The 24,106-nt window shown below is 43.2% G+C and overlaps 1 protein-coding gene and 1 pseudogene across 2 annotated transcripts in view; both read left to right on the top strand.

Annotated features, from left to right (window-relative positions):
- Nucleotides 1-24,106, top strand: part of LUZP2 (leucine zipper protein 2) — a 1,124,237-nt gene that overhangs the window by 490,894 nt on the left and 609,237 nt on the right. The window contains exon 1 of one of the 2 annotated variants that reach the window (XM_063944341.1): nucleotides 17,677-17,759. The exons of the other annotated variant lie outside the window; for it this stretch is intronic. Coding sequence (XP_063800411.1) covers nucleotides 17,689-17,759 — 71 coding nt within the window. The 5' untranslated portion in view covers nucleotides 17,677-17,688. Of the gene's footprint in view, nucleotides 1-17,676; nucleotides 17,760-24,106 lie in introns of those variants that run through there. 2 annotated transcript variants of the gene reach the window in all.
- Nucleotides 22,351-22,469, top strand: LOC134971547 (5S ribosomal RNA; annotated as a pseudogene).

Raw genomic sequence — 24,106 nt, 5'->3', positions numbered from 1 at the left:
TGATGACATTCTGAATGTCAACATTACAGTATGACTGTATACCTATTGAGGACGTATAATAAATCTATATTTTGCTAGAAGCAAAAATAATTGTTGGTGCAGGTTGTAATTTTTAACCACCTCAAGTCGCCACGAGCCTGGATGGTTGCCACTAAAATAATTCGACTCAATAAATAATTTCTAGCACTATCCAAGAATGCAGCACATTTCACCTTTATAATGGCTTCCTCTTCTGATTCGCTCCAATAACCATAAATGTTCAATATGAGCTACTGAAATTAAGTCTGCTATAGCTAACAATATGCAATGGAATTCTCTCCTGTAGCTTACCATGTGCATACATGTATAGTCTAGTTGCTTAAACCAATACAAAATACACAAATGTTTTATAAATGTGTATGCTAAAGTGCTTCATTGTTTCCTTAGATGAAACGCGCATAGTTGAAATGCTTTGTATGTGTTTTATGTTCCAGTTATCAGACCTCAAGCTTCTTTAACAGAGAATTTTATTTATAATCTTCTTCTTTCTCTTGCAAAATAAACTCTTATTCAAAAGGATATTACATAATTCTCTTTTAAATAAGTTCCTTTGCTGTGTATTGCAAGCTAATCCTATATTGTGGAGATAAGCTAAATTTTCAAAACCATTCCGCAAAGTATTTGTGCTTTTGACAGCTAAATTTTGCATAAATTGCTGCCAAAATAGGTCGGTTGCCAGTTCTACCCTAAGACAAATCATGAGGCAGAATGAAGTGACTGTCACCATCCCAGATCTACTCAAACTATAAATTCTGCAAATTGTATATTTGCAAATATAGTGCAAATAAAAATCAGTAAACAAATATAGGCCTATTATGGACAATATTTTTTTTTTCCAGCTGAGTGTGCCTGATATATCCTGCGGTCATATTACAATATCATAGGCATGCTCACGCTAATGTCAGGCACCCAACACAGTAGCAGTTGGTTACCATAAGGCTACTAAAGTGGCTGCTTAGGGCCAAGTGGAATTTCTACAGATTTCTACTCATCTTTGTATAAGCAGAACCCAATTTCATTAGAAAATAAAGCCAAATTCTGGGACTCTATTACATTGCCACAAGTCACATCTCAAACGGTGGAGGTAGATAGAGTCATTAAAACCTTGAAACCTGCAAAGGCTCCTGGCCCCGATGGGCTTAGTGGAGAATTTTATAAGTTGCTTCGGGATCCCATTACACCGGTATTGACTAGTTTCTACAATTCTATTATTACCTTGGCAAACATACCGTTGTACTTCAATGCTGCTATGGAAAGAGTGTTACCAAAACCCGACAGGGACCCCACCTCACCAGCCTCATATAGTCCCTACTCTCTACTCAACTTTGATTATAAAATCCTTAGAAAACTTTTGGTGGACCGCTTAAAATTTATAGTTCCTTCTATTGTCCACAAGGACCAAACAGGTTTTGTGTGGGGACATCATCCTGTCACTAATGTCCGTAAGGTACTGACCTTGATACAAAATTTGGGGGCTTCTGGGAATTCAGCCCCGGAGGTCCTTTTATCCCTTGACACAGAAAAAGCATGTGGTATGGTCACATGGGATCATTTATTTGAAACTCTCCAAAGGTTTGGATTCCCAATGGCCTATCTAAATATCATAAAAATGATGTATAACGACCCTTTTACCCAAATTTTGGTTAACCGTTTGCTGTCTACTCCCTTTGAGGTACAAAAAAGGACGAGATAGGGCTGCCCTGTGTCCCCTTTACTATTTGCCTTGGCGCTTGAACCCTTGGCAGTAGCATTGAGGGATTGTTCAGACTTTCGGGGACTGAAAATTGGATCTGACGAATGCAAGCTATCTCTCTTTGCAGATGATATGCTGTTATTAATCTCCCAAACAGACATGTCTATACCAGCTATTTTATCTATCATTTCTATGTTTACCTCATTTGCAGTGTATAAAATAAACTTTGACAAATCAGAATTATTACCTCTAGGCACATCAGCGCATTGTATTTCTAATTCCCCCATATTTTCAGTCTTTAAAGTGGTGCAAGATAAAATTAAATATTTGGGAGCATTTATAACTCGATCATTGGGTGAGCTATATGCAGAAAATTTTCTTAAGGTCTTTGTGTCCATAGATAAACTTATCCAACAATGGCAGCATTTACTGCTGTCCCTTCTCGGTAGGAATACTGTCATAAAATCAGTTCTGTTTACTAAGTTAACTTATCTCGTACAAATGCTTCCCATTAGCATCAGATACATGCAAACTTAGACAAAAATGTATAAAATTCTTATGGCAGTGAAGGAGTCCCTGGATAGCCTATCATAAGCTCATTCAGGACAAATCACATGGGGGGATTGGGTTCCCAGATATAACAGCGTTTCAAACTGCTGCTCATTTTAGGTATGGCAAAGGGTGGCTTTTGGAAGATTCCACTTATGTAAATCTTGAAATGGAGCATGAACTCTTTTATCCTTACTCACCTGGGGGTCTACTGCAAACTCCTAGGAATATAATCCCTAAACAGATTAGGTAAAATATTCTTTTTCATGATACTTAAATGTCCTGACTAGCCATAAATAGAAAAATGGTGCGTCCAAGCATTTCTACTAAATATATCCCAATATGGGGAAATATTACTTTTCCGCAAGGTTTTGAATATGTAAAATTTCTTGATATGAGAGAAGCGGAAATTGTGCAAATAAAGGATGTCTTTGATCCTGGAGGTGTTCTTTACTCCTTTCAGCAACTGCAGGAGAGGTTTGGCATTCCCAAGACAGACTTCTTCATGTATTTACAGAGCCGCCATTATGCTATGACATTCACTTCAGCATCACATCTACTACCTCCCTCAGATAAATTAGGGTTATTGCTACATCTTCTTAAAACTAAACCTTACAAAATCAGATTTCTTTATTCTGAATTAATAGAGACAGATATATCTAAGGTGTGGTTGAATACTTTTGAAGCCTAGGCTCCATATATAACTGACCAAGAGCCATCGGACTGTAATCTTAAACATTATGCTAGCACCTTAAAATACTTATGTTGTACTACCTTACAGGAAACACATGTCAAGTTTGTTAATAGAGTGTATGTATCGCCTGCACAGAGAAGCCATTTTGTTTCAGAGGAGGAAGGGCTATGTCCAAAATGTAAACAGCCTGGAGCTACTTTATTTCACTGTTTTTGGGAATGTAGGAAGGTAGCCCGATTTTGGAATAAGGTCATAGGGCTTATTAGAGAGATCACCAAGGTGCGACTCCCATTTCACATTATACCTATACTTTTTGCAATTTTGATATATGGGTTCCCCACCTACAGGAACACTCAGATCTTGATTTGTCCCCATTTCTCACGATCAATTTAACCGTGGCAAAGAAGGCCCTCTTAAGAAATTGGACAAAACCAATAGCTCCCTCTCTCTCTGATGTTCAAAATCACTTATTAGACATTCTCTATTTTGATAGACGTTCAGTGTTTCCTGATATTGAAACTGGTCTGAAAACTTTTAATAGAAGATGAGGAGTCTATATTAAACATCTTTATAACACGTTTCAAACTGATATTATGAAAGTATTTGATTCCTCAATGGGATATCTTCACAGATGACTACTGCTTTAACTGATTAAGAGACTCATTTTAATATAGTATTATGGGGGTAATTCCAAGTTGATCGCAGCAGGAAATTTTTTAGCAGTTGGGCAAAACCATGTGCACTGCAGGGGGGGCAGATATAACATTTGCAGAGAGAGTTAGATTTGGGTGGGTTATTTTGTTTCTGTGCAGGGTAAATACTGGCTGCTTTATTTTTACACTGCAATTTAGATTGCAGATTGAACTCCCCCACCCAAATCTAACTCTCTCTGCACATGTTAAATCTGCCTCCCCTGCAGTGCACATGGTTTTGCCCAACTGCTAACAAAGTTCCTTCTGCGATCAACTCAGAATTACCCCCTATATTCTATCATATAGTATTTTGTTGTATTACATGCTATTGTCTGAAGAATTAGGGTAATATCACACAACCAGGTGATGCTTTGTAGAATAATTGAGTATAGTCTATCTATTATTTACCTTATCCTCGATTCAGACAAGTATATGACATACGGGACAACAGGTTTATTGTATGCTTATGTACTTGTTTATTCTCATGATTCTAGCATCCAGCCAGATGGGATTCCCCTCTCCCCTTTTCTTTTTCCATTCCTCTGTATTATCACTTTAGTTTTGATTATATGTTGGTAAATTGTGCGTATACTGTGGTACAATTTCATGATGATATATCTACAGCCTTTTTCTTTTTTCAATGTTTTGATAATGTAAGCTCTCACGAGCAGGGCCCTCTTCCCTCATGTGCTTATCCTTTTCTTACTCCTATAATCCTCAACTGCCCAAATCTCTCAGTTTTTTGGCCACCTTGGAACTTATCTCTATGTTGTTACTGGTGTAGTTATGCTTAGTTACCCTGTACTTGTCCTATATTGTCTTCAACTGTAAGTCACTGTTTTCCTGTTTTGATTATGTGCTTATGTACTCTGTAATTGGGCGCTGCGGAACCCTTGTGGCGCCATAAAAATAAGGGATAATAATAATAATAATAAAAATAATAATAATAATAAAAATTAGAGATGAGCGGGTTCGGTTCCTCTGAATCCGAACCCGCCCGAACTTCAGGTTTTTTACACGGGTCCGAGCAGGCTCGGATCTTCCCGCCTTGCTCGGCTAACCCGAGCGCGCCCGAACGTCATCATCACGCTGTCGGATTCTCGCAAGGCTCGGATTCTATCGCGAGACTCGGATTCTATATAAGGAGCCGCGCGTCGCCGCCATTTTCACACGTGCATTGAGAGTCATAGGGAGAGGACGTGGCTGGCGTCCTCTCCGTTTAGAGAAGAGAGAGACACAGTATTTTGGGGAGCATTATTAGGAGGAGTACTACTATACTGTATACTACTATACTACTTGCTGAAGTGATATTTATAGATTAGATAATAGATAGTGTGACTGTAAGTGTATTATCTGACTTGTGGGGGAGACACTGACAGTGGGGAGCAGTTAGAGTCTGAGAGCAGGACTCAGGAGTACATATAACGTACAGTGCACACTTTTGCTGCCAGAGTCAGTGCCACACTGCCATTGTTGTGACCACACTGACCACCAGTATAATAATATATTTTGTGATTGTCTGCTTAGGCCTCGGAGTACTAGTTGCAAGTTGCAACGTGACCTGAAGTGACCACCAGTTTAATAATCAATCACCACCAGTTTAATATATATATATATATATATATATATATATATATATAATTGTATATAATATATATATATATATATATATATATATAATATTGTATACCACCTACCCGTGGTTTTTTTTTTTTCATTCTTCTTTATACATACTACTATAGTAGCTTACTGTAGCAGTCTGCGGTGCTGTGCTGACCTGACAGTGTCCAGCAGGTCCGTCATCAGTCATTACATAATAAATATATATAGTACCTGTCCGGCTGCAGTACTAGTGATATTATATTGATTTCATCTCATTATCAATAATTTATCATCCAGTCTAGACTCTATATTAGCAGCAGACACAGTACGTTAGTCCACGGCTGTAGCTACCTCTGTGTCGGCACTCGGCAGTCCATCCATAATTGTATACCACCTACCCGTGGTTTTTTTTTTCTTTCTTCTTTGTACATACTAATATAGAGTATAGTAGCTTACTGTAGCAGTCTGCGGTGCTGCTGAGCTGACAGTATCCAGCAGGTCCGTCATCAGTCATCATTACCTAATAAATATATTATCTACCTGTCCGGCTGCAGTACTAGTGATATTATATATACATACATATATATATTGATTTCATCTCATTATCAATCATCCAGTCTATATTAGCAGCAGACACAGTACGTTAGTCCACGGCTGTAGCTACCTCTGTGTCGGCACTCGGCAGTCCATCCATAATTGTATACCACCTACCCGTGGTTTTTTTTTTTTCTTTCTTCTTTGTACATACTACTATAGAGTATAGTAGCTTACTGTAGCAGTCTGCGGTGCTGCTGAGCTGACAGTGTCCAGCAGGTCCGTCATCAGTCATCATTACCTAATAAATATATTATCTACCTGTCCGGCTGCAGTACTAGTGATATTATATATACATACATATATATATTGATTTCATCTCATTATCAATCATCCAGTCTATATTAGCAGCAGACACAGTACGGTAGTCCACGGCTGTAGCTACCTCTGTGTCGGCACTCGGCAGTCCATCCATAAGTATACTAGTATCCATCCATCTCCATTGTTTACCTGAGGTGCCTTTTAGTTGTGCCTATTAAAATATGGAGAACAAAAATGTTGAGGTTCCAAAATTAGGGAAAGATCAAGATCCACTTCCTCTTCGTGCTGAAGCTGCTGCCACTAGTCATGGCCGAGACGATGAAATGCCAGCAACGTCGTCTGCCAAGGCCGATGCCCAATGTCATAGTACAGAGCATGTCAAATCCAAAACACCAAATATCAGTAAAAAAAGGACTCCAAAACCTAAAATAAAATTGTCGGAGGAGAAGCGTAAACTTGCCAATATGCCATTTACCACACGGAGTGGCAAGGAACGGCTGAGGCCCTGGCCTATGTTCATGGCTAGTGGTTCAGCTTCACATGAGGATGGAAGCACTCAGCCTCTCGCTAGAAAACTGAAAAGACTCAAGCTGGCAAAAGCACCGCAAAGAACTGTGCGTTCTTCGAAATCCCAAATCCACAAGGAGAGTCCAATTGTGTCGGTTGTGTTAAGGAAATTTAAGCAATGTATAGAATCTATTCTGACTTTTTAATATCATGTAATACGTAACAGACATTATTATGTAAGATGTTTTGCTGACAAAGAATGTAGGTACGTGACAAGAACTTGCTAAGTCACCCTAGTCTTGCTTATTTGTGTCATGTGCCCACCCAGGACCAGATGGTGTTCGATAAGGAGGAATGGGCCTCAAGGCCTGCTGTGATTGGTCCAAGCTTGGGTGGAGTAATTCTTTGTAAAATGCAATATTAGGGGCCATCTATGCAATGTTCGGGAGGCAGATGGAGCTCCCTTGTAATTACTTGTAAGTGCATGCTGACTGTCACTTTATTGTAATCTTGCTCTGCCATTATCAATATAAACTCTAATCTGACCACAACTGTCCACGTTGATTTTTCCACAACAATTTGGTGCCGAAACCCGGGATCTGAAAACGATTGGAACGGAATCAGGACAGGAACGGAGGACTGGAGACCAGATTGGCGCCATTCAAAAAAGGTGAGAACATTTGTGTCTCTGTCTGCTCTCCCCTCCTCCGCTCCTAAGACCCTCCGTCCCACTATCGTGAGTACAGATCCCAAGAACCTGAACAGTTGTTTTATGTTGTAATATCTGTTTGGATATGCATGTGTGAGTGTATGTAGATGCTGGCACATTGCCACATCAGCACGAGAGAGGCCCTTTATGGCTGAATGATTGTGCTGCCCCAAACATGCTGGGGGCAGTGGAATAAAAAGTAAGAGGACCCTATCGTCCTCAGACACGAATGTTTCCTATCTTCTCAGTCTGTCACGTAAACTGTCATTAACATTGTCTGCATAGTGGAAGGACAAATATAAGGATAAGTGTTGGTGAAGAGTAGTTTCTCTGCTGGTCTACCCTTGCTTGTCAATACCGGTCTGTGGGCAACTGATTGTGGCTCTCCCCACAGAACAGGAGCGATATAATCTCTGATTACCTCCTGGCCTGCTATCTGACAGCTCTGTGTACACTGGTTTGAGTCTGCTTCTCGCTACACTGAAGGGCGTGTCCTGAAGCTGCAGACTGGCGTCTCTCTGTGTCTCATGAAAAATCATACTTCTTACTTAGATAATCCCTTACTTGCATGGTTTAACCTAGAGGACATTAGAGGGCAAATATTGTTTGGCATCTTCGCCTTGCTGATTTTCATTTGGCTCTGTTGGAAAATTTGGAGGGACCAAAAGCGGGGATTCGCTGTGTGGGACTTCCCCTAACAGCCAATAGCCATAGAATATAGTGCTGTGAAACACTGAGAGAGGGGTGCAAGAGTCCCCTCCACCATAGCAGGGCTATGGGAAACAGTCACAGCAAACGTGGATTTGGCTGATCACCAAATCAGAGTAATGGACGTCCTGAGACTCCTCGTACCCCACAGGAGGAGATGAGTAAGAAATATGGCAAATGGGTCAGCCGGCATTTACCTAAGTGGGTCAGGCTGACTAGGGGGATGGATTGTGGGATCCCAAAAGAGGGAACCTTTGAATTATCCCGCTGGGCAACCCTCTACAAAAAAATAAAACAAAATTCACTGAGTCAAATGAATAGGCAGCTTGGAGTAGGTGGATGGTAGAATCTTATAAAGACAGCAAAAAGCCCAAAGTATTTTTTTTACATCAGAAACAAGAACAGGAAGGGCAAATCAGCAAGGAGGGGAGGTACAGTCAGATGAGAAAGAGGGGGAGGAAGGATTTTGTGTGGAGTGGAAGGTGAGCTTGTCATCACTCCTAAAATAACCCAAGGTGAGAGAGATGAAAGGGCTGAGGAATATCGCTTGCCTCAAGCCTCAGCCTAACTTGTTAGAGAGCAGGTCATGCCTGGTACAAGTGAGTTTAGCCAGCTGAAGACAGAGAAATATACAGGAGGTACAGAAGAAAATGGTCCAGAGGGTGATGGTAGTTGACACACCTGGTAACCCCCAGAGGGGTAAGTTTAGGGGGAGGAACAATTGGGAGTCCAGAAATGTGAAGTGCTACAATTGTGTGAAACAGGGCCACATTGCAAGAAATTGTCCAGCTCCAAAAAGGGGGACAGGATAGCGCCTGACAGGGAGGGCTTCCAGTGTTACCAGTCATCTTGGTGTTATGAGCCACAGCAGTGGTTCATTCCTGTTTGCATTCGGTTCATGTATTGTATGTTATATTTCTGTTTGCATGTCAGGATTTCTTATGTACTTTAGAGTGCTATACTTTTGGTTACTAATCTGGTAACTACAGTGACATATTTTGTGGGTCTTCCCACTAGCTGCATTCGGTTCATGTATTTTAGGATATATTTCTGTTTGCATGCCAGGATTTCTTATGTACTTATTTAGAGTGCTATACTTTTGTTTACTAGCCTGGTAACTACAGTGTCATATTTTGTGGGTCTTCCCACTAGCCTTAGTTTTGTGTTTTTGTACTGGCGGCAGCGCCGCACATAACTTGTTTGTTTAGTTCTCATGTTATAGTCACCTTAGCTGTAGCTAGTTTTCCCCTCACTCGCAGTCTCAGGTGGTGCCTTGTAACCTTGTAAGACTGGAGGGCATCGGAGTTTGGGCGAACCTAATTCGCCCATTCAAACGCGGCTGCCTTGGGCAGAAGACTAGCACCTCAGGCACCATCTGACCACTGGGAGGAGTAATGGTTATAGGGTTAGAAAAGGTCTTGCTGCGGCCATTCATACTGACCGCAGCTTCACTCATGAGTACTGGAATTCCCCAGTTGTCACACATTCCACAGAGCTCCAGGGTCTCAATTTGTAACATTGTACTCGTTTCCTAACACTCGGAGAGTAGGGGGGTGATGCCGTTGTCCACTTGACCCTCTCTGAAATGCCTTTTTACTCAGTGGAGTATCTGGTGGACGGTGGAGCAGCCCGTGTTCTCAAGAGAGAAAGTATGTCAAATCAGGCAGGTCCCCAAACACTTGGTAAATGGGGGAAGGCAGGTTGCAAATAAATAAATAAATATTGTTTGGAAACATGAGGATGGTCGATTGTGTGCACATCTCCCTTCATATGTTTCCAAAGGGGGAATGATTGCTATGATTGCTATATTTTGGTTTGCACAGTATTTGAAATACTTTATAACAGAATGGTTATGTTCTCCTTGTAGATAGAGGCGTGGCCTGTTGCCAAGGTAACGGCTGCAGTAACAGCAAAGAAATTGATATCTGAATTTGTGTGCAGGTATGGCCTACATGAAACGGTTGAGAGAGCAAATAGCGTATTAAAAATGTCTAAGATCTGTGAGCAAACAAAACTTACATGGGTACAAGCTTTACTAGTAGATCCTTTTGCAATGAGGTATACCCCAAAGGGATTACATGGACTTTCATCATTTGAGATACTGTTTGGCAGGCTGCCACTCAAATTGCATGGACAGTACGCTTCTCTTACTGACTACGTTGTTCAGCTTCATAAGCCACTGACTAATTTGCATGGCAAAGTGTTTTCTTCTTTACCAGATCCACAAGACACATCTGGAACCCCGATTTGATGGCCCGTACCAGGTGCTATTGACCACAGTGACCTCCGTCAAAGTGGAGAGGAAAGTACGCTTCTCACTGTAAGAAAATTAACTTTCAGGTCAATGATGCAAACTGGTCCTAAAAGCATGGGGCCCCCGGGGAGAAGAGAACTGAATGGACTGTTAAGATACGCTTGTTTTTCTGCCTGCTTGTTTGTGCTTTATATCAGTGTGTGCAGGTGAAAGGAGAACAGCAAAAGAACTCTATATGGCTTCTACATCAGCAGACCGCTAAGGAGCTGAACGCCACTGACTGTTGGATCTGTTCTTATGTTCCTGCTAACCATAAAGGAATCCCTTTGATTGGTATCCCTATCTCGATGAATGATCTTAACCTCACAGATTATAGCTATAATGTTGAAATAGACATAAATCACACTGCTCACAATGCTCTTTCAGACCTAGGAATATATTTAGAAATTGCTGGTATAATCTCTCCGCCCACTATGTGCATAGGGCCTATGTTTATTAACCACGTGGCTGAACTAAAAGGTCACCTAGTCAACTTACCTAAGGTATATGTTGGAGAAACAAATTGTAAAAATGCTGCCTTAGTGTTTAACATGGAATACAATGAAAAGTTATGTGACAAGGTGAACTGTAACTGTAACAATCAATGTTGGTGTGCAAATATGAAAGCTCTTTGTGCCCCTAGGTGTGCCTCTCCTAACCAGATGGATGAGAATGATTGGGATTGTAAGACCCAAGTGCACAATAATATGGTATGGTTTCAGAGCTGGTTGGGAAACCATGGTAAGATAATCCCTAGGGTGCTGAAGCAAGGCCTATACTATATTTGTGGAAATAGGGCATACTCATGGCTTCCTATGGGAGCATGGGGGAACTGCACTATAGGAAGAGTTGTGCCAGCCATAAGACAACGTGAGAACATCTCTTTTACCAATATGATAGAAACAAGCCCTAGAGAGACTAGATACAAGAGAGAATTGTTTACTGCAGCAGATAAAGCCTGGATGTGGTTCCCTGCCTGGACAGGCTGGGGAATTGAATTAGCAAATAAGTTAAATAAATATGCAAATATTATGGATGGGATAATTAATGAGACCACAAGTGCCATCCATGCTATCAATGAAGAAAAGGCTCAAATTAGGAAGGTGACCCTACAAAATAGGATGGCTCTCATTTATTTGTTAGCTATGGAGGGAGGAACTTGTGCTGTTATAGGGGAGGAATGTTGTACCTGGATTGAGGACTCACATGACCCCATAGAAGAGCACATGAATAAAGTAAAGGAATTACAGAAACAAGCTAGAGACATATCCAAGGAGGGATGGAATCCCTTCTCCTGGATGGGGTCAATTGGTGTATGGTTTAACAATCTATTATCGGATTTAATAAAACCCATAGTGGTAGTGATAGGATTGATTGTATTTCTTTTGATCGCTTGGAAATGCTTAATGTGCTGTATTTCTCATTTCAGGAAAAATGTGGATTCGCTCGCCTAATAGGAAGAATGATAACAGCCACAGAGATGACCGTCTGATGGCCCAGCCCAACTGCCCATCTCTTCTGAGAGACCCCTCAGTTGTTGTAAGAGTTGGGTGGAAGACATCATCTCTGAAAGAGGGTCCCGCAGGTGCACTTCGACAGTTTGGACACCACCCCAGAGGGAGTTTATCCCGAGAAGTGATTTCGACGAGTCAGTCATTCCGATTCCAGCGAATTCACCGAGTGGTCTCTGTGCCCTAGTGCACCTCTGGCTGCTGTTACTATTCTTACAGCTAGATAGATAGGTGTGTGAATGCTTCAATAAAGGTGTGTGAATGCTTAGCAGAATAGCAACGGCGAGGCAGTACTTAGTCAGTTCTTCCTCTTGCATACATCCTGTCTCAATTGGTACTTTGTCACATAATAAAACCTGGGGGCATCAGAGTACTGGGTGGACCTAATTCGCCCGGGAAAAGCGGCTGCTAAAGGACAAGACTTTGACCTGCAGGTACCAATTGACTGCGGGGTGTGGCAACAGAGTCAGGGTAGGCCCAGGTGCGTCTGTGGCTATATCATCCCCAGTCACAGTCACACCACCTTCTTAGCATTAGTAGTACTGCCATTGTTACCTTTTAGTTTATGTTTTTATATATGTGTGATAATAAAATTATCAAAAGGGTGAGAATTGTTAAGGAAATTTAAGCAATGTATAGAATCTATTCTGACTTTTTAATATCATGTAATACGTAACAGACATTATTATGTAAGATGTTTTGCTGACAAAGAATGTAGGTACGTGACAAGAACTTGCTAAGTCACCCTAGTCTTGCTTATTTGTGTCATGTGCCCACCCAGGACCAGATGGTGTTCGATAAGGAGGAATGGGCCTCAAGGCCTGCTGTGATTGGTCCAAGCTTGGGTGGAGTAATTCTTTGTAAAATGCAATATTAGGGGCCATCTATGCAATGTTCGGGAGGCAGATGGAGCTCCCTTGTAATTACTTGTAAGTGCATGCTGACTGTCACTTTATTGTAATCTTGCTCTGCCATTATCAATATAAACTCTAATCTGACCACAACTGTCCACGTTGATTTTTCCACAACAGTTGCGATGCCTGACCTTCCCAACACTGGACATGAAGAGCATGCGCCTTCCACCATTTGCACGCCCCCTGCAAGTGCTGGAAGGAGCACCCGCAGTCCAGTTCCTGATAGTCAGATTGAAGATGTCAGTGTTGAAGTACACCAGGATGAGGAGGATATGGGTGTTGCTGGCGCTGGGGAGGAAATTGACCAGGAGGATTCTGATGGTGAGGTGGTTTGTTTAAGTCAGGCACCCGGGGAGACACCTGTTGTCCGTGGGAGGAATATGGCCGTTGACATGCCTGGTGAAAATACCAAAAAAATCAGCTCTTCAGTGTGGAGGTATTTCAACAGAAAAGCGGACAACAGGTGTCAAGCCGTGTGTTGCCTTTGTCAAGCTGTAATAAGTAGGGGTAAGGACGTTAACCACCTCGGAACATCCTCCCTTATACGTCACCTGCAGCGCATTCATAATAAGTCAGTGACAAGTTCAAAAACTTTGGGTGACAGTGGAAGCAGTCCACTGACCAGTAAATCCCTTCCTCTTGTAACCAAGCTCACACAAACCACCCCACCAACTCCCTCAGTGTCAATTTCCTCCTTCCCCAGGAATGCCAATAGTCCTGCAGGCCATGTCACTGGCAATTCTGACGATTCCTCTCCTGCCTGGGATTCCTCCGATGCATCCTTGCGTGTAACGCCTACTGCTGCTGGCGCTGCTGTTGTTGCTGCTGGGAGTCGATGGTCATCCCAGAGGGGAATTCGGAAGACCACTTGTACTACTTCCAGTAAGCAATTGACTGTCCAACAGTCCTTTGCGAGGAAGATGAAATATCACAGCAGTCATCCTGCTGCAAACCGGATAACTGAGGCCTTGACAACTATGTTGGTGTTAGACGTGCGTCCGGTATCCGCCGTTAGTTCACAGGGAACTACACAATTTCTTGAGGCAGTGTGCCCCCGTTACCAAATACCATCTAGGTTCCACTTCTCTAGGCAGGCGATACCGAAAATGTACACAGACCTCAGAAAAAGACTCACCAGTGTCCTAAAAAATGCAGCTGTACCCAATGTCCACTTAACCACGGACATGTGGACAAGTGGAGCAGGGCAGGGTCAGGACTATATGACTGTGACAGCCCACTGGGTAGATGTATGGACTCCCGCCGCAAGAACAGCAGCGGCGGCACCAGTAGCAGCATCTCGCAAACGCCAACTCTTTCCCAGGCAGGCTACGCTTTGTATCACCGCTTTCAAGAATACGCACACAGCTGAAAACCTCTTACGGCAACTGAGGAAGATCATCGCGGAATGGCTTACCCCAATTGGACTCTCCTGTGGATTTGTGGCATCGGACAACGCCAGCAATATTGTGTGTGCATTAAATATGGGTAAATTCCAGCACGTCCCATGTTTTGCACATACCTTGAATTTGGTGGTGCAGAATTTTTTAAAAAACGACAGGGGCGTGCAAGAGATGCTGTCGGTGGCCAGAAGAATTGCGGGACACTTTCGGCGTACAGGCACCACGTACAGAAGACTGGAGCACCACCAAAAACTACTGAACCTGCCCTGCCATCATCTGAAGCAAGAAGTGGTAACGAGGTGGAATTCAACCCTCTATATGCTTCAGAGGTTGGAGGAGCAGCAAAAGGCCATTCAAGCCTATACAATTGAGCACGATATAGGAGGTGGAATGCACCTGTCTCAAGCGCAGTGGAGAATGATTTCAACGTTGTGCAAGGTTCTGATGCCCTTTGAACTTGCCACACGTGAAGTCAGTTCAGACACTGCCAGCCTGAGTCAGGTCATTCCCCTCATCAGGCTTTTGCAGAAGAAGCTGGAGACATTGAAGGAGGAGCTAACATGGAGCGATTCCGCTAGGCATGTGGGACTTGTGGATGGAGCCCTTAATTCGCTTAACAAGGATTCACGGGTGGTCAATCTGTTGAAATCAGAGCACTACATTTTGGCCACCGTGCTCGATCCTAGATTTAAAGCCTACCTTGAATCTCTCTTTCCGGCAGACACAAGTCTGCTGGGGTTGAAAGACCTGCTGGTGAGAAAATTGTCAAGTCAAGCGGAACGCGACCTGTCAACATCTCCTCCTTCACATTCTCCCGCAACTGGGGGTGCGAGGAAAAGGCTCAGAATTCCGAGCCCACCCGCTGGCGGTGATGCAGGGCAGTCTGGAGCGACTGCTGATGCTGACATCTGGTCCGGACTGAAGGACCTGACAACGATTACGGACATGTCGTCTACTGTCACTGCATATGATTCTCTCACCATTGAAAGAATGGTGGAGGATTATATGAGTGACCGCATCCAAGTAGGCACGTCACACAGTCCGTACTTATACTGGCAGGAAAAAGAGGCAATTTGGAGGCCCTTGCACAAACTGGCTTTATTCTACCTAAGTTGCCCTCCCTCAAGTGTGTACTCCGAAAGTGTGTTTAGTGCCGCCGCTCACCTTGTCAGCAATCGGCGTACGAGGTTACATCCAGAAAATGTGGAGAAGATGATGTTCATTAAAATGAATTAAAATCAATTCCTCCGTGGAGACATTGACCAGCAGCAATTGCCTCCACAAAGTACACAGGGAGCTGAGATGGTGGATTCCAGTGGGGACGAATTGATAATCTGTGAGGAGGGGGATGTACACGGTGATATATCGGAGGATGATGATGAGGTGGACATCTTGCCTCTGTAGAGCCAGTTTGTGCAAGGAGAGATTAATTGCTTCTTTTTTGGTGGGGGTCCAAACCAACCCGTCATTTCAGTCACAGTCGTGTGGCAGACCCTGTCACTGAAATGATGGGTTGGTTAAAGTGTGCATGTCCTGTTTATACAACATAAGGGTGGGTGGGAGGGCCCAAGGACAATTCCATCTTGCACCTCTTTTTTCTTTAATTTTTCTTTGCGTCATGTGCTGTTTGGGGAGTATTTTTTGGAAGGGCCATCCTGCGTGACACTGCAGTGCCACTCCTAGATGGGCCCGGTGTTTGTGTCGGCCACTAGGGTCGCTTATCTTACTCACACAGCTACCTCATTGCGCCTCTTTTTTTCTTTGCGTCATGTGCTGTTTGGGGAGGGTTTTTTGGAAGGGCCATCCTGCGTGACACTGCAGTGCCACTCCTAGATGGGCCCGGTGTTTGTGTCGGCCACTAGGGTCGCTTATCTTACTCACACAGCTACCTCATTGCGCCTCTTTTTTTCTTTGCGTCATGTGCTGTTTGGGGAGTGTTTTTTGGAAGGGCCATCCTGCGTGACACTGCAGTGCCACTCCTAGATGGGCCCGGTGTTTGTGTCGGCCACTAGGGTCGCTTATCTTACTCACACAGCTACCTCATTGCGCCTCTTTTTTTCTTTGCGTCATGTGCTGTTTGGGGAGTGTTTTTTGGAAGGGCCATCCTGCGTGACACTGCAGTGCCACTCCTAGATGGGCCCGGTGTTTGTGTCGGCCACTAGGGTCGCTTATCTTACTCACACAGCTACCTCATTGCGCCTCTTTTTTTCTTTGCGTCATGTGCTGTTTGGGGAGTGTTTTTTGGAAGGGCCATCCTGCGTGACACTGCAGTGCCACTCCTAGATGGGCCCGGTGTTTGTGTCGGCCACTAGGGTCGCTTATCTTACTCACACAGCTACCTCATTGCGCCTCTTTTTTTCTTTGCGTCATGTGCTGTTTGGGGAGGGTTTTTTGGAAGGGCCATCCTGCGTGACACTGCAGTGCCACTCCTAGATGGGCACGGTGTTTGTGTCGGCCACTAGGGTCGCTTAGCTTAGTCATCCAGCGACCTAGGTGCAAATTTTAGGACTAAAAATAATATTGTGAGGTGTGAGGTATTCAGAATAGACTGAAAATGAGTGGAAATTATGGTTTTTGAGGTTAATAATACTTTGGGATCAAAATGACCCCCAAATTCTATGATTTAAGCTGTTTTTTAGTGTTTTTTAAAAAAAAAACACCCGAATCCAAAACACACCCGAATCCGACAAAAAAAATTCGGTGAGGTTTTGCCAAAACGCGGTCGAACCCAAAACACGGCCGCGGAACCGAACCCAAAACCAAAACACAACAAAACCCGAAAAATTTCAAGTGCACATCTCTAATAAAAATATGATTCAAACAGTGTCAGCGGATCGTGCTACTCGAAGATTTTATATGTCCAATGTTGAGATAGGAGCTTGATATCTTGTCACGTTTTCGCCGACCTGTGTTATGTTTGCATTGGCTACTATGGTTGTATCGCGACTGCTATGTACTGCTGTGTGTAACTTGTGTTTTGTGTTAACATAAAATAAAATAAAAAAAAGAGGTTTAATAAATAAATAGGGATTTTCCCCAAGTTTATCACCTGCTCAGAGTTGCTGATTTGCACAATTACTGCAAAACTGTGTTCCTGTACAACTGAATAGGCGGCTTTGGCGAATTTACAGCGATTCACGGTAATTACGCATCTTTTTACTGCTAAAATGTATTTTTGCAAGTAATTGAATTCCCCCCAAGGGTTGTTGCAAATACAATTATGTTTAGCTACAGTTATTAGTGAGATGAGGCTAATGCAGAGCCGGATTAAAGGGGGGGCCAGGGGGTAAGTACCCCGCCCCCTCCCCCCTCTTTAAAAGGGCCACCCACCACACGCACACAGATCAGACCTCTGTGCTCCCAGCGGCTCCCTACAGGTTGCCCTGGCAATCTAAAAGCAGCGGCGCCTCACAGATGTACAGGACAGCTGGGCAACGGATCAGCTGTCCAATGGTGTGTAAAGGTGCTGCGATCTCAGCAGCTACCTATAAGTTGCCCTGGTAACCTAACAGCAACGGCAGCATGGAGGAGCGAGCTCTCACTCTCCTGTGTCTCACTGTGTCACAAGCAGCCTGCCAGCTGCAGAGAAGAAAGTAAGCTGGCTGTGTTATTTTTTTTTTTATCATGTTGTTAAATTGGAACTTTTGGCTCTATGTTATGTTGGCATTATGTGTGTCTATGTATGAGTGATGTGTGTGTCTATGTGTATGTATGTGTAATGTGTTATTGTGTGTGTGTGTGTGTGTGTGTGTGTGTGTGTGTGTGTGTATATATATCCGGTGCACATCACTAATATATATATATGTTTCTGTGGTTATTCTGAGGACGGGGCTTGCTGCTCCGAAACGTTAATATATCCAGCTTTTCATTATATTATCTCTGAGTGCCGTTTTTATTGGATGCATTGATTTTTGGGTCATTTTACTGAACTTTTGTAGTATACTTGACGACACAGAGGTAGAGCAGTGGACTACTTTACCGTACTGCTATATATTATTTACTGGTGGTCAGCAATATTCTGCACTGTCCTCCTACTATATATACTGCGCACAACAACTAAAATGCACTACAGGTATGGATGGATAGTATACTTGACGACACAGAGGTAGGTAGAGCAGTGGACTACTGTACCGTACTGCTATATATTATATACTGGTGGTCAGCAAAATTATGCACTGTCCTCCTGCTATATATACTGCGCAAAACTTAAATGCACCACAGGTATGGATGGATAGTATACTTGACGACACAGAGGTAGATAGAGCAGTGGACTACTGTACCGTACTGCTATATATTATATACTGGTGGTCTGCAAAATTATGCACTGTACTCCTACTATATATACTGCGCAAAACTAAAATGCACCACAGGTATGGATGGATAGTATACTTGACGACACAGAGGTAGGTAGAGCAGTGGACTACTGTACCGTACTGATATAATACTGGTGGTCACTGGTCAGCAAAACTCTGCACTGTCCTCCTACTATATACTACTGGTGGTCCCCAGTCCCCACAATAAAGCACACTGAGCACAGATATTTGCAGCACACTGAGCACAGATATGGAGAGTTTTTCAGGCAGAGAACGTAGATATTTTCAGCACACTGAGCACAGATATTTGCAAGCACACTGAGCACAGATATTTGCAGCACACTGAGCACAGATATCTGCAGCACACTGAACACAACTGAGAGAACGCTGCACACGTCCTCTCCCTATCATCTCCAATGCACGAGTGAAATTGGCGGCGACACGCGGCTCCTTATATAGAATACGAGAATACGACAGCGGGATGATGACGTTCGGGCGCGCTCGGGTTAACCGAGCAAGGCGAGAAGATTCGAGTCCGCCTCGGAACTGTGTAAAATGGGTGAAGTTCGGGGGGGGGGGTTCGGACACTAAAATAACACATCCTAGATCTGAATGAATGAAATATTCTTAATAAATACTTTATTCTTTACATCAGGGCTGGCCAAACCGATCCTCGAGAACTACCAACAGTTCATGTTTTCCAGGCCTCCTGGAGATCTGTAGAATTGTCAGTTAGGAATGAATGCAGCACATCTTAATTAGTAATGACTACACCTGTGCACCAGCTAGGTGGTCTGGAAAATGTGAACTGTTGGTAGATCTCGAGGACTGGTTTGGCCAGTCCTGCTTTACATAGTTGAATGTTATCCATGAACAAGGTTGTGACTCCGCACCAGTCCTGAAGTTTCAGAGATAATTCTTAAACCAGAATTAAGTTTATATATATGGTAAGACTACCTATAATTGTTTGTACCTGGTGTGTCACAACTGAGGGCTGGAGACCGTGACTGGGAGCCTCAGTTGTAGGGGCTGACGGGTACTTAAATTTAGGAGGAGCTATGTGACTCCTGGACATACGTATTGACAGCAGCAAAGAATGCCCGAGGGCGTGACCACGACAACTGGGAATTCCTTAAGTGCTTTTATTAAATAAAAAGTCAAATAACGTGCAAAAGAATAATAGAAAGTCACACGTGATAATTAGGTTCACAATCGGTAAAGGCCAGTAACCTGGAATATGGAAGAAGGTCCTGTAAACAATAAACGAGGCTGGGCTTCGCTGGAAGATGAGGAATGAAGCTGGGGTTCGCTGGAAGATGAAGAATGAAGCTGGAGTGCGCAGGAACTGAAGAATGAAGGATGATTACTGCAAAGCAAAAGTTCAAACACAGGAATCCAAAGTAGGCTGTAGGGGGTTAACACTGGAGAGTCGGGTTACACAGCAGAGTGTAATCAACAGGGAAGTCAGGCTGATCTGCAGAATGGAATTGCAGGAGAAAGTCTATAGTGAAGCTTGTAGACTGGAAACACTGTTGACAATGAAAGCACTGACATCTTTTGGGAGCTGGGACCGGATATTTATACCTGCTGCATAGCAGGGATTGGCTGAGCAATTATGACAAGGCTCCAGCACCGTGGATAGGAGGAATAATGTCATGTGACTGGAGTCTAACATGGCTGCGCCCATGAACAAACAAAGAAGGGGAATTAAGTACTACAGGAAAGGTGTAACACTGGCGATGTAGGCCGCAGTAGCAGAATAACATGCGCCCAGCGGCACGCTGCGGTCAGCGAGACAGGAGTGGCAGCAGAGGCCCATGGAGGACGTACATCCAGAAGGGAAATGGTGTCTCAGTATCCGGATCGTGACATGGTGGTGCACCCAGAGTCAGAAAGAAGACTGAAGAGAAAACAATTTTGCAGAAGACTCTTGTGTGGGTGCACTCTTGTTATTCGTTGTATGACAATTTATTAAAACATAACTTTTATTAATTCATTTAGAATAAATCCTCACTCTTATACTCCACCTTATTAGGTTAATAGGATATATTATATCTATCTGCACTGAAAGTGCTTAAAAAATTGGAAATGTTCTGGTTAGTCTAATCACCAAAAAGACTTGTAGGGGGATATAGACACTGTAGTTCTATATCCAATCCTAACCAACCAGTACAAGCGAAGCTTGTTTTAATGAGACCTCAATGGGTCATAATTAATCCGACCAGTCTTATCAGGAGTATGTACCGTAACAAAAATTGTATACATATATAAGGGTTGCCTGCTACTGCCCCCGTGTTTAAAAGATAATAAATTTTAGCTAATTTTTTAGCTAACAGAAGAAAAGAGTGAAAAGGGAAAAAAAGGGGGATAGAGAGAAAGTGGTGATCCTGCTGTTGGTATCTGGTCGGAGGGGGTCGTTCATTACAACACCGGGTATTCTCTGGGGGTCTCCCTCACAGGTACTGACCCAGCCCGCTACCGTTTTGCTTCCAAGATTGGACGAGATCGGGCTCTATCGGTGGGGTATGGTAGTAACTTTTGACGCAATTGATCGACCCACCAATGAGAGTGCACCGAATAAAGATTGCAGAGAAAGGGCAAATGCGGATCTGCTGTTTATGTTAGACGCAGGTTTACACATGTGAATCATAAATGAGAGTCCGCTGATATAAGAAAAGACTGCAGATGAAGATAAGGTAGATTTAGGGGTAGGCGTGCACACACAATATATGCTGAAGTATCGCCTGTGTTAAATTAACACCAATTAATTCCACCTATAACCGCCATATATGGTACTGCTAGGCAGGAAACATTAACAAATCAAATATCACAAAGGTCAGGTGTAATTTACAATAGATACTGATAAATTGTTGGATGAATTAAACATACATATGTTATATCAAAATTCCCTGTTATGGGCTAGATTTAAGCTGAAAGGGCCGTAGCGCATATACCAAAAAAAAGGGGGAGTGCTCCCCAAAAAAACCTTTAACAAATTTTGTTTGATTATAAATGTAACCCAGGCTATGGGACTGTTGCACTGAAAAAGGTAGAATATTTGGGGAGAGGTGTGTTCATTCCAGAAATTTTTATGTCATCTGTTTCTCTGTTATCTCTATAATAACAAATAATGAGATAGCCAAAAGACATGAAAAAAATAGGTAGGTTTGTTATGTCCCGTCTATAGCAGGCAAAAAGAATACACCATGTCTATCTAAGAAAACCTGAATAGGTTTAGGTGTTTAGGTTATATTAATTACGACAGGTTTGAGCAAAAGAATTGGAAAAATACAAGAATTACGGAAAATACCAGTCCCTGCCCAGGTCCCTGGGTCAGTCTGGAGTTAAGAGGATCCACGGACTTTAGGAGTATGAAGCAGATCCTCTTAACTCCAGACTGACCCAGGGACCTGGGCAGGGACTGGTATTTTCCGTAATTCTTGTATTTTTCCAATTATTTTGCTCAAACATAAAAATTTCTGGATTGAACCCATAACAGGGAATTTTGATATAACATATGTATGTTTAATTCATCCAACAATTTATCAGTATCTATTGTAAATTACACCTGACCTTTGTGATATTTGATTTGTTAATGTTTCCTGCCTAGCTGTACCATATATGGCGGTTATAGGTGGAATTAATTGGTGTTAATTTAACACAGGCGATACTTCAGCATATATTGTGTGTGCACGCCTACCCCTAAATCTACCTTATCTTCATCTGCAGTCTTTTCTTATATCAGCGGACTCTCATTTATGATTCACAGGTGTAAACCTGCGTCTAACATAAACAGCAGATCCGCATTTGCCCTTTCTCTGCAATCTTTATTCGGTGCACTCTCATTGGTGGGTCGATCAATTGCGTCAAAAGTTACTACCATACCCCACCGATAGAGCCCGATCTCGTCCGATCTTGGAAGCAAAACGGTGGCGGGCTGGGTCAGTACCTGTGAGGGAGACCCCCAGAGAATACCCGGTGTTGTAATGAACGACCCCCTCCGACCAGATACCAACAGCAGGATCACCACTTTCTCTCTATCCCCCTTTTTTTCCCTTTTCACTCTTTTCTTCTGTTAGCTAAAAAATTAGCTAAAATTTATTATCTTTTAAACACGGGGGCAGTAGCAGGCAACCCTTATATATGTATACAATTTTTGTTACGGTACATACTCCTGATAAGACTGGTCGGATTAATAATGACCCATTGAGGTCTCATTAAAACAAGCTTCGCTTGTACTGGTTGGTTAGGATTGGATATAGAACTACAGTGTCTATATCCCCCTACAAGTCTTTTTGGTGATTAGACTAACCAGAACATTTCCAATTTTTTAAGCACTTTCAGTGCAGATAGATATAATATATCCTAGTATTAACCTAATAAGGTGGAGTATAAGAGTGAGGATTTATTCTAAATTAATTAATAAAAGTTATGTTTTAATAAATTGTCATACAACGAATAACAAGAGTGCACCCACACAAGAGTCTTCTGCAAAATTGTTTTCTCTATAGTTGAATGTGCTGACAACAAAATCACACAAAAATGATCAATGGAATTCAAATTTATTAACCCATGGAGGTCTGGATTTGGAGTCACACTCAAAATTAAAGTGGAAAAACACACTACAAGCTGATCCAACATTGATGTAATGTCCTTAAAACAAGTCAAAATGAGGCTCAGTAGTGTGTGTGGCCTCCACGTGCCTGTATGACCTCCCTACAATGCCTGGGCATGCTCCTGATGAGTTGGCGGATGGTCTCCTGAGGGATCTCCTCCCAGACCTGGACTAAAGCATCCGCCAACTCCTGGACAGTCTGTGGTGCAACGTGGCATTGGTGGATGGAGCGAGACATGATGTCTCAGATGTGCTCAATTGGATTCAGGTCTGGGGAACGGGCGGGCCAGTCCATAGCATCAATGCCTTCATCTTGCAGGAACTGCTGACACACTCCAGCCACATGAGATCTAGCATTGTCTTGCATTAGGAGGAACCCAGGGCCAACCGCACCAGCATATGGTCTCACAAGGGGTCTGAGGATCTCATCTCGGTACCTAATGGCAGTCAGGCTACCTCTGGCGAGCACATGGAGGGCTGTGCGGCCCCTCAAAGAAATTCCACCCCACACCATTACTGACCCACTGCCAAACCAGTCATGCTGGAGGATGTTGCAGGCAGCAGAACGTTCTCCTTGGCGTCTCCAGACTCTGTCACGTCTGTCACATGTGCTCAGTGAGAACCTGCTTTCATCTGTGAAGAGCACAGGGCACCAGTGATGTACTGCCCTGTCTCCTGGTAGCGCCTCCATGCTCTGGACACTACGCTGACAGACACAGCAAACCTTCTTGTCACAGCTCGCATTGATGTGCCATCCTGGATGAGCTGCGCTACCTGAGCCACTTGTGTGGGTTGTAGACTCCGTCTCATGCTACCACTAGAGTGAAAGCACCGCCAGCTTTCAAAAGTGACCAAAACATCAGCCAGAAAGCATAGGAGCTGAGAAGTGGTCTGTGGTCATCACCTGCAGAACAACTCCTTTATTGGGGGTGTATTGCTAATTGCCTATAATTCCCACCTGTTGTCTATTCCATTTGCACAACAGCATGTGAAATTGATTGTCAATTAGTGT

The sequence above is a fragment of the Pseudophryne corroboree genome, chromosome 11 (genome assembly GCF_028390025.1).
Source record: "Pseudophryne corroboree isolate aPseCor3 chromosome 11, aPseCor3.hap2, whole genome shotgun sequence".
NCBI lineage: Eukaryota > Metazoa > Chordata > Amphibia > Anura > Myobatrachidae > Pseudophryne > Pseudophryne corroboree.
The sequence above is the reverse complement of the archived record's forward strand: the minus strand, read 5'-3'. Positions and strand labels throughout refer to the sequence as shown.